Raw genomic sequence first — 12,032 nt, forward strand, 5'->3', positions numbered from 1 at the left:
TGCTAGCGAATCCGCTTTTTCATTACCTTGAATTCCCACGTGGGAAGGTATCCAGACACTTGCATATTTATAGATAAAGGTACCCGCCATCTAGTGGTATAATTTGTACTAGGGTATTCACAGATGCTGAACATTAGTCTTAATTCTTTAATTTGTGGTTTTCGGATCAATTAAAATTTTGTATTGTAACAAAAATATTCATGGTAATTTAGTTTCTAAACTTAAAAATTGTCGTTTTTTGGCCATCAGGTTATTATTAAGTTTGATCATTTCTGCTAAGGTGGCGAATGGTACACAGTATTATCTTAGTTTCAAAAGGCATAAGCACGAGCAGCATGCACACGGAGCAAATATTGACGGATTTATGAGTTTTGTGTCTGGATCTAAGCCAGTGGCAAACAAATTTAAATCTCTCTCTTTACATCCTGGATGGCTCTCAATGTGCGATTATTATTACAAAGAAATTCACCGCAATTATCGAAACGTTTCGCGCCTAATTTTTATAACCAAATTTATATTCGCAATATCCAGTAGAGCGCTTTTATTTTTACACAAACTCATTGGATAACGCCTCGCGTGCGTTTTATGTATAACACGAAGGAAGTGAATTTCTTGAGAAAATCAAATTTGAATCTACAAAGGGATTACGGATATAAGGGGGCGTGGGAGTGGGAGGCAGCTAGACGGGAGACGTTATGTACACGTTAACTGAACGAGGAGCTCGCAAAGATATATGTATAGTACCTACACATACACAGGACTGAACGCAATTAAGCTCGGTCTTCTTGCTCAGCAGCAGCAACAGCAACAACAACAACAGCAGCAGCAGAGAGAGAGACTTGAGCGCAGCTTATACATGTGCCAGCTGACTCTGTCTTGTTACGCTTGTGGTCTCTCTTTCTCTCTCTGTGTCTCACACACCCAACACAAAGCAGCCGATGTAACGACTCTCTCTTTCGCGCGCGAGTCTCTGTGTTTTCTCTTTTTCGTCTCTTGGAGCTTCAAATGACAAGGCCATGCGTATGCGCGTCTCTCTCGACTTTTATATTTCCCCGATTAGATGGTTAATTAGTTAGTTAGTTAGTTAGTTAGTTTAGTTCAGTTTAGTCTTTCTTCCTCCGTGTATATACGTCGTATATAAGGCTGCTTTTGGTTTTAATTACGAGAAATCGTTAGACGCGTGCGTGAGTATTAAGTCGAGGACGCGCGCGCTGAAGCAAAGAAGCTTTTTTAACGCGCGCCTTCGTACCAATCTATTTGTGTAAAATATAAGAGGGATCAAGGCAAATATATACCTAACGATGAAGAGAATACTCCCTCTCTGGGTATTATAAACTTGAGAAAGAGAGAAAGAGAGCAAGCACACCCGGGTGATATATACTTTATAAAAAATGAAGCGTAAATCCTTTTTTTATGCATAACGAAGACAACGCTTAGCGCCGCGTGCACCAGCCCCTCCTTCCTCTCGTCTTTTTTTATTCATTTTTTTTCAATTATAAGTTGAAAACGTACTTTATGTATAGGATAGCAGCTCTCTTTTGGATATTGTAAAGAAAACTTTAAAGCGAAGCCGAGTTAATTATTATACTTATCGGCAGCGATCCTGAAAGCTCAACGCGGGGGGAAATTTGGAAAATCATCACAACGCATCCATCTATACTATACTCATATACTACTGCAGTATGTTCGTACTTTCTCTCTGTTAAATCCAAGTAACGAGCAGCTCTCGCAGCTGCCTACGGAGTTGAGAGAGAGAGAGAGAGAGAGAGAAAGATAGAGATAGATCGATCACATCGAGTGTGCATAAGTTTATGTAGTATATATATTGCGCCCGCACAGCAGCAGCATCAGCAGGGGGCCCCGTGTCGAGTTTCGCCCATCGTAACGAGCTCGAGTAAAACTTGCGCGCACGAAGCTTATACGTGTATACGTACGTGTGTGTTCCTTTATATACCCGCGAGGAGCAAAAGTACCTTATCTAAAGAACTCAAGGCACCGATCAAAGAAGATCGCCGCAGAGCGCCAGGCCATAAAGTAAACTTTATGCTACGTAGGTATGTATACAAGCGGGCTTGTGTATATGTAGGTTCCTCTTTCAAGACCTCACCCCCGTTGCCCCCTCTTACCCCATTGCCCAAAGTGTACGAGATTCGGCACTGTATATTCGGTATAAGCTCGCGCGCGAGTTGGTGAATAAATAGAGGAGACCTACTTACGATTCGATATACGTGTTTGTATGATGATATATATAACAGCGTACGTATTGCAAAAGCCGCAGGCACACATAAACGAGTGAACGATTGAATGATCGCACCATCGCGAAGCGGTGTTCGAGGTGCGTATTATATATAAACACATATTACGGTATTACGTATGTGTGTGTGCGCGCTCGCGCGCGTGTGTGTGTGTATATAGCATATACATCGCGCGCAATATATATCGTGCGATGCTGAAATTTTCGAGGGTAATGATCGGCTCGCGTGCGCCGCCATTATATCCTCGCGCCCCCGCCCGCTATCGGCCAGTAAAGTCGAGGCAGAAAATTATACATTTAAACGATCGCGAGAGATAGTTTAGCCCTTTTTTCTTTACCCTCCTTTAATTTCTCTCTCTCTCTCTCTCTCTCTCTCTCTCTCTCTCTCTCTCTCTCTCTCTCTCTATCCTTCTTTCTTTTTTATTTCCTCTTTCCTCGAGAGTCTTTTATATAGACGTAAGAATTGCAGGCGAACGCGGGGGTATAGCTGCGGCGGCAAAAGTGCAGAAAGAAAAGTATCGATGATTATCTTCGCTCGATTGTACTCTGCCACTTGCATTGCCGCGGCCGCGTTAAAGTACGTGCCGTATATATAGCTATACATAAATACATAATAGAGACTGGCGGAGCAGCTTTTATCGCTCTCTCTCACCCTCTCTCTCTCTCTCTCTCTCTCTTGAAATGCCTTGCGCCAAAGTGAGTGTGTATGTGTATATATACAGACCCCTTTTTTATTGTTTTTTCATTCGTCTCGCGCTTGGGGAAAATCTCGACTCGACTCGGTTCAACTCGACGACTGCTACTGATATATAGCACGAGAGAAAATCGATGCCTCTCGATGTATCGGGAGGAGAGAGAGAGAGAGAGAGAGAAATAGAGAGGAACTCTCGGCGCGATTATCGCTCCCTTTACAACGACTCATTGCACACGACAAATCCGCGGGCTTCACATTTCGATGGACGAAAACGAGCGAAACAACGAGCGATTGTTCTTGGATTTGCGTTTGTATGTGTAGCAGTGGACAGATGTTACAAATGTTATAAATGGGGAAAAAGTTAAAATTATACACATATTGTATATTATAAATTACCAAAATCTGCAGTAATTAATGTATCATCAGTAATTATAAAACTTTTTACTATTATTTCACGAAACATTAATATGCATACAACAAATATTACTATGGGCATAGCAAAAAAAAAATGTTCTCTACGAAAAGTTATACCATGTTTGATAGCAAAACTCGTGATATCATTGAGATTGATGAATGGCCAATAGATGGCGAAGGAGGTTTTTTAAGCAAAACTCGTAAGTGGCGAGATCTTTTTTGGAATTTATACATATCAGACTTTTCAAGCAACTTAATAAGCAATTATTTGCTCTTGTTGACCGTTTTCTGTATTATTGTTCAGTATTATATTTTCTAGCTGTAGTTTCATTGGCTCATTCAATCTTTTACACATTTTATTCCGATTATGATGCTTAGATTTGTGCGCAACTTGTAAGCACTTCATCTCTTCCGTCAAATCGTTGAGATTTGGTTACTTTCCTCTAATCAAATCATACAAATTTATGTTTAAAAAAATGCTTACATTTTAAGTTCTTTGATAGATGGTTTTCGTGAATATTTAAATTTTGAAATTTTTACATTGTAGTACCAAACGAAACGAATTGATTTGATTTGTTTTTCAAAAACAGACGCTCAACAAGCCGAACTTGAGACTAACATAATTAAAAAATGAAAAAATTAATGTGCAATATGAAAAATTGCTACATAACATAGTAAACATTTCCACACAACATGATAAAAATTCAAATACATATTACAAATATTATAATCACGATTTACAAGTATTGATATAAATTTATTTTTAAAAGAATTATTATCGATCCCATCAGTAGGAGGCCTTCGGATGGGGGTGAAGTCGGAGGGTCGGAAAAACGTTTACTTCTTTCTTACAATAGTCTATGATAACAACGATGTAAGATCCATGTCTTTGTTGCAATGTTATACAAACGTTGTTTTTTACCTTTTGAGCTATCTTCGTTTATACCCACCGCTGGGTATTATTGTATCCCCTCCGAGCAGAAGTCGTACAGTAGCAAAAACGTATGTAATTCACATTATACTATATATTGGTACGCGCGATGCGCAGCCACTGAAATGTAGGCCAGATAAGGAAGAAGTAGAGGCAAAGGAGAGAGAGAAAGAGAGGCGAATTTCAACCTCGATGCATCTTGCTTTACTCATTCTCTTTTTCTCGCGCGTCGCGTACTTGCGCCACGCGAATCGCCGAGAACTTGCTAAAATGTGAAAAGTTTCAACCCCCCGCAGCCGAGAGACTCGTTCGCGTTACTCGTGTGCCGCGTTCCCTCTGCCTCGATTGTCGCGCTTGAAATACGTATGATATATACATAGGATTTTTGAAGACCCGTATATCTCGTAACTCGTTCCGAACAACGTACGTTGCGAGTTTCGTACAATTAATTTTCTGCCTCGTGGAGAATGAACTGACGTCGGCACGAGGCCGAGGCGAGGCGGGCTCACTGTTTTCATACTTTTATCTTAAACGAAAAAATATCTCTCGTAAATTATATTATTCTCCGCGTGTAATCTCCTTTTGAGCACTCGACGTTCTTCTCGCGAAGCGTTTCGGAAAAGAATAGAACGCACTCGTCGAAGGAGAATCATGAGATTATCTCCTGAAGACTTATACTTGAGTAAATATATGCGAAGGCGCGTGTAAAAAACTTTGCGCGCAATAATCTATGCTTTAATAGCGATAATGATAAACTCTGCCGAGCGACATCAAAATGCACCGAATGCGAGAGACGGAAAGGACTAAAAGTATAAGACTCGTGTATTATAACAAAAGGTCTGTCACGCGCGCGGGTAAAAGTTTTGAATCTAATTCTCCGAGCGCCCGCGTCAAATGTCAGAGAGCGAGAGAGAGAAAGAAAGGATAAAAATCGATTTTTGCAACCGACTCTCTTTCAGCTTCACTTACTTCGGCGAACATTTACACAATGGAGGATGTTTCGGAACAAAAAAAAAAAGGAAAAGAAGAGAGACGACGAAGAAAAAAAATTCACCGCACCGCCCGCGCGCGTCATTGTAACAGTCGTGAAGTTTACGCTCTTACGCCCGCGCAGTTTACGAGCCGCAACAGCAGCATCAGCTCCCGCGCATTATACATCTCTCTGCGTGTAGATATATAAAAGCACTGCCGCGCGCCGTTACGAAATGCGCTTTAACGGAATGCAGCCCTCGCTACCTCGACTGCACACACAATGACATACTACGATATTATATACCTGTATATATATATAATAAACACTCTCTCCGAGAGTTGAGAAATCTCTTTTCATATGGATTCGTAATGCACAGGCGCCGAGGCACGTGCTCAGCAACGTCGACGTAGCAGCGGTACAATAGCAGATATATAGAAGAGGAAGAAGAAAAAAAATTACATTACCGCTCGCGTATACAGCCCGAGTTATTATTTGCCAAAGCAGAGAGAGAGAGATAGAGCGGTGCGTGGGCATCTTTGAGCGCGCGTTTGTTGTTGTGCATTATAATAGTGCTGCTGCCGCTGCTGCTACGTGGAAGCGCGCGCCCGGCGGAAATGTACTTGCCAGCCGCAAGCTGATTGCTTGGCCTGGCTCGCGTAATTTATATATGAAAACAGTTCGCCTCTGGTCGCTTTTTCGTTTTGCAAATTGTTACGTTGTGACGTGGCATTCCCTATTTCTTTTGGCTCCTAACGATATATTTTTCTCTCGCGTGTCGTGTTTAAAAAAAAAAAAAAACGCCTCGTCATACTTCGTCCTGGGCACATAAATGCCCTGTGCCTGGCTGCACGTACGTACGTACGCCGATTGCGTGGTCAGCCTTGATAATCTACCTTTCGAGGTGCGCGAGTTTCGTACCTGTGCCGCACACAATTTTTGATGCACTTTTTTTCACTCGCTCCGTTGTGCTTTGTTCGCGTTAACCAATTGCTCGCGACAGGTCGGCATTAAACTCGGAACAAAGCACAACGAGTAGCTTCGAGATTTTGTGCACGGTGTATGCATCGATTTCACGTGGCACAATACGTGAAATGTAGCGCGAAAAGATATATACGTTTGAAAATTTTGCGGTTCTTGACAATTCCGACGAAGGAAAGTTGAGGGACGAGGTAATGGAAAAAATGTCATTCCCGGGTTGGGTGCGCGCGCGCTATGAGCAATTTATATTTTTCACGCGCGCACGACAACAACGAAATTCTCTCGAGAGAGTATCGTATCGCAATTTCCCATCTTTTTTTTCCTTCAAACAAACTAAATTTGATTAAGCTCCTATTCGCACTTGTACTTTGCGCGGCGCAATGTAAAGTTTGAAATTAAAAATATTTTTTAACTCTTGAAACTTATAACGCATATACCCTTTTACTGTTATTTTCTTCCTTTTTTTTCATCATTCTGCATTTCAATCAGTCGCTCATTCGTGGTACAGTATACATTCGAAAGAGCTGTGTGTGAGAGCTATGTAAATGTAATTTTTCCTTTTTTTTATAATTTCTCATTCAACTTTTCTCATTAAAAATTTGCCTATCTTTATTCTGCTATCGAAACCATGTACGACACCCCCCCCCCTTTTTTTTTTCATGATCTTTCGTGTTGTGTAAATATACTCGAAAAAAAAATTGTTCTATGCGCGTTTTATATAAAACGCTAGCGCGCCATTTTTTCGCTGCTCCTAAATCCAAACTTAATCTACGAAACCTTCGCTCTAGGATACTGCACACACACGCGACAGCGTGCCCAGCCCGAAGTTGCTTAATAAAAAAAAGCCAAAGCAAAAAATATCCGCCATAAAAGTCCTTTCTCCTGTACGTAAAACGAAAAGGGCATTTAATACCTCGGCGCACATAAATTTACCTACTTTTTCTTTTTCTTCTTTTTTTTTTGAAATGTCAGATTGTAACTCTCTAATATATGGGGAACAATATTGGCTTTCGTCCACAGCCGGAGCGTAAAGAAAAGACAACAAGCGAGCACGCAGCAGGCAGGCAAGCAGCGAGATATAGAGAAGGTCAGCCCGGCTCTCTCTGCGCGCACACACACACACAGTTGCGAAGGAATCAATTTGTGCACGCAGGACTCGTGCATATAATAATACTCGCCAGGCATCTCCGGCAAAGTGTGCAGATATGGCCGACGAGGAGACCAACTACAAACTAATCTACTTCAACGCGCGTGGCAGGGCCGAGCACATTCGCTACATACTCGCCTACGCGGGACTGAATTACACCGACGAAAGAATCCCGAAGGAACGATGGCCCGAATTGAAAAAATGTAAGTCGAAGCTCTGTTTTATTTGTTTTCGCACTAGTGCTACTGTCGCTGCTGCTGTAGTATGTAGGCGGCGCGTGCAGCGGATATTCGATTCAAGCGGGTGTCATTTGTCCAAACGGGACGTGCGAACGTAGAGATGAAAAGTAGAATAAAAAAAAAAGGTTTTGTTTTTCCGAGTTCTTTTGTATCGTGCTTAACGAGACCAATTATTTGATTTTTAACGGCGATGACAGCTCTATTTATGAGCCCTTGTATGTATCGAATCACTCGAAAGAGAAAAAAAAAAGAAAAAAAAATGTAACGAACGATGTTGTTATTGTTATTTTGTCGGTACACCGCGATGTTGCTCAAAATATAATCGCGAAAATGAAATTATATTTCGTGTAAAATACGATAAACCGCGCGCTTGTAGACGTATACATAATAGTGAAAAGTGGGACGAACGCGAAACCAAGAGCGATCCGCGCAATTAATTTTGACGTTTTAAATATATAAATTCGTGGCCCGCAGGAAAATTCGCGCGAGACAGACACGCTGTCGCGGCTTTGTGCACAGTTGCACAATCAAGGGAACGAGAGAAAGACAACTCTGGAAAATTTCCTTGTCCTATACATCTTTCTTTCTCCATCTGAAATTTTCCAATAATTGTGCTTCGACTGAAGTCAATGTCATCGAAATGTGCTGCAAATAATAATCCTTTTATTCCAGCCATGCCATTCGGACAGCTGCCCGTGCTGGAGATCAACGGACAAGTGATAGCGCAGAGCAACGCGATAGCCCGCTACCTGGCGCGCAAGCACGGACTCACCGGCAGCGACGAGTGGGAAGCCATGCTCTGCGACGCTCTGGTCGACAGTCTCGGCGATCTAAAATTAGGTCGGTATATACATCAAGGCCGGATTTCTCTTATGCACGCATGGTGTAATGAAGGCTATGATGATGCCTCGGGAGGCATTAATTTTCGGTAATACCAAGGCGAGAGATGTGCTAACGGGGACAGAGCGATAGATCGATCGGTCGGTCGGTAAATCAAGCGCCTGATTAAATAATGATGCATTAAAAAGGATTTTGCGTCAGTTTCTTCAAAGCCGTCGATGTGAATTAGCGCGACTCTAAGATTCAAATTCACGAGGTCTCATACAATGACGTCGATGTTGTACGGACAAAAAAGAAATAAAGAGAGAAAGAAAGAGTCGAGAGTACGATGTGCGCGACGCACCGGGTGTACTTCTAAAACTGAAGGATTATTACTGGCAAACAAGTCTTGACTAGGACTCGCTCGCTACGTATTATGCGTCGTTGAAAAATCCGGAGCAATCGAATTCATGAAAATTCACCACTCGTTTTTTTCGTCGATATCGAGGTCGACATTTTTTAAGTAACTCTCGCATGGTACTTCTATATAGCAACGTGTATACAGCTCACCCACATTCACACATGTATTCGTACAGTCGAGTTATTGTTGCATGACTGTAACCCCTTCGCATTCGCGCAGGAACTGCGCGGGGAAAAACTTTAAAGTTTTTTCAAAGAATGCGCGTGTATGTGTGTTATACGTAAAAAAAAAAACAGAAAAAGTTCGAGGTTGCATCTATACTGCCAGAGCTTGTATATTAAATGGGAAAGATTTATATCTCGCGACGTGTTGGCGACGTGGCTCGAATTTCAAAGACAACGAGAATGATCGCGAGCGAGCTAGAGAGAGCTGCAAGTAGAAAAACAGCAACTTTGACATTGAACATTCTGAAGATCCGAGCGAGAGAGCAGTCAATAATTACGTTATCGAGTAGCATCGACGACGGCACACGATTCCTAACGATGGATTATATCTTTTTTTCCCCCCTCTATAGATCCTCTTTCTCTAGTGCACAGCTGTATATACCTATCCCTTATTCGAGCGAAGAGATAAGTCGACTTATATACTATGGACGCGTGGGAGAGGCAGGAAAGAGGAGAAGGCAAAAAGTCCAAAAGCGATAAACCGATTGAATTATTAGCACTACATCAAGTCTCTTACTGTAGCAAAATATATATCTCTTTTCCGTGCGCGCGAGGCGACGCGAGAGAAAAATGGACGAATCGATTTCAATCTACTTCTGTGCCTTTTTTTTCTCGCTCCTTTTTTCACGTTGTTGCATCATCACCATCGTCGTCATCAGAGCTGCTGCAGTTCCAGAAAGAGGACGACCTGTTCAAAAAGGAGGAGAAGAAGGCCAAATTCGTGAAGGAGACGATACCATTTTTCTTGAATAAATTCGAGAAGACGATCGGCAGCAACGGCGGCTTCGCAGTCGGTTCGAGCGTAAGTATCCAGTGTCTGACGCAACGCTTACTCGCATCACTGATCTCGCACCCATAATCTTTTTTTCATTGTTATCGATGTGCGCAGGTGACCTGGGCCGACTTCGTATTCGCCGTGGCGCTGGAGAGCTTCGAGCAGATGTTCGGCGCGACGGCCCTCGAGAAGTATCCGGCCCTGCGAGGCCTCAAACAACGAGTACACGCCCTGCCCGCGATAGCCGAGTGGATCGCGAAGCGGCCGCACACGAGCTTTTAAGAGAGTTTCTGCGCGACTGGGCTTGGTTGTTGAAATGACAAAAGGAAAACAACACATAAATATAAATAAATGAAGATAAAAAAAAAACGAAGTGAGAATTTTTGTTTCGTTCGCTGCCGCGAGAGCGTGATAGAAACGATGAATCAACGCATACATACTTGTCAATAAAAAACAAACGAAGCAAACAAAAAAAAAATTATAAATATACACACAGACAAATGCATATGTATACATATCTAAAAAAAAAAAAAGAAGGAATACGAGAGAGAAGGTGTAATCTTTACCTCGCGCGAATTTCTCATTATCGATAAAAACGCCAACTCGGAATCTCGGACAGACAGGGAGAGAGAGAGAGAGAGAGAGAGAGAGGGAAAAAAAGCTAATCAGCCTAAATGTTCGTCGAATCGATTCTATTTACGTTTCTCCCGCGTTTAATGCGTGTGGTGCGCGGGCGCCTGAACTTGACGTGTGATTACTACTGCTACTAGTAACTCATCTGTAATTTCTCGAGCTATTTTATCCAAGCGATACGTGAACAAAAAAAAACAAACGAAAACGAAAGAACAAAAGAAAACAAAAAAAAATATTACCAACAACTCGCTGGTTGTGATATTAATTTCGCTTCTCTCGATCGGTATATAGCATCCGTGTAACTCTCCCTTCGCAGCGAAATGATAATATAAAGCGTATCGTGTATCTCTATCGTTTTCGAACTATCAGATGAACCGAGCAATAAAAGGGAAGAAAAGAAAAAAAAATTGCCGTAGTAGTTTGCACTTTTTTGTTTTCGCTGCTCGTCGATTCGTTCGCTTACACGCGTCGGTATGCACACACATACACACACTTTTACATACACGCAACCAAGAGTATAGCACCTATATCATAATACACACACACACACACACACACATACACAGTGCACGCGCACTCGCACACGAACCTACACGCATAAATGTTCTCTGCAAAAGTACAAAACAACTGTGAAAGAATATATTTTTTTGAGGAATGACAATGCCGAGATGATATTTTTTATAATGTAAAAGCTCGTTCCGCAAGTCGGACGATTTTCCGAAGACGAAGATGTTGTTCTATAAAACTGTATTTAACTGTGTTTTGAATTAAAACAACGAGATGTGAATTACCAAAAAAATAAATATATAAATAAATAAATAGGGAAAACAAAAACAAGAGCAAAACAGAAACATTGAAATCGATTTTAATCTGCGTTATTATTGTGTGTTATTCATTAAATAATAATAATTAAAAAAAAAACGTTATAACGCTTCGTTCGGAGTATACGACTCTTTCAAACTTGCCATTCGAACAAAAATGACTTAAGGCAGTGTTCATCAATACATGTAAAACGATATTAATTATATATAGATGATATGTGTATGTAAACTTGACAAAAAAAACAAGAAAATCATGCAATTATATGTGTATAAAACTTCATGCGGGCGGGTTCTATTTTATTGCTGTGCAACAAAAAAAGTATATTATTATACGTGTAATACGAACTCGCGCGACGAGTGGATCGTTAAACCAAAGAAAAAAGTTTGAAAAAAAAATGCAAAAAAAAGGAGGGAAAATAAGAAATACATATTAATATATATAATAAAGGATTGCGTGTGTAGGTGTTCAAAGTTGAATATGACAAATAAAACTTATGAATGTGGTCGAATCAATTGTACCCAAAATTTTTTCAATGACTAATTCAAAACTCCAAATTCCTTGTTTACACGTTATATTTTTGAAACTGCGGTTACGCACCATCATGATGCAGTTGCGCTCGGGTAACGGTGATCAACGGGGGTTTTCTTCAAACTCTATTTCAGACTGCCGCGATGAACAAACGAAAGAACGAAATAAACAATCAACGAT

General features: G+C 41.2%; 1 protein-coding gene across 1 annotated transcript in view; it reads left to right on the forward strand.

Annotated features, from left to right (window-relative positions):
* LOC106653262 (glutathione S-transferase-like) overlaps positions 1–11,832 on the forward strand; it is a 29,774-nt gene extending 17,942 nt beyond the window's left edge. The window contains exons 2-5 of the mRNA XM_014372648.2: positions 7,265–7,594; positions 8,303–8,470; positions 9,754–9,896; positions 9,984–11,832. Coding sequence (XP_014228134.1) covers positions 7,450–7,594; positions 8,303–8,470; positions 9,754–9,896; positions 9,984–10,151 — 624 coding nt within the window. The 5' untranslated portion in view covers positions 7,265–7,449 and the 3' untranslated portion in view covers positions 10,152–11,832. The remainder of the gene's footprint in view (positions 1–7,264; positions 7,595–8,302; positions 8,471–9,753; positions 9,897–9,983) is intronic.
* The last annotated feature ends 200 nt before the right edge of the window (positions 11,833–12,032 follow it).

Source organism: Trichogramma pretiosum, unplaced genomic scaffold, assembly GCF_000599845.2.
Source record: "Trichogramma pretiosum strain Unisexual culture from Peru unplaced genomic scaffold, Tpre_2.0 scaffold30, whole genome shotgun sequence".
NCBI classification, from domain to species: Eukaryota; Metazoa; Arthropoda; class Insecta; order Hymenoptera; family Trichogrammatidae; genus Trichogramma; species Trichogramma pretiosum.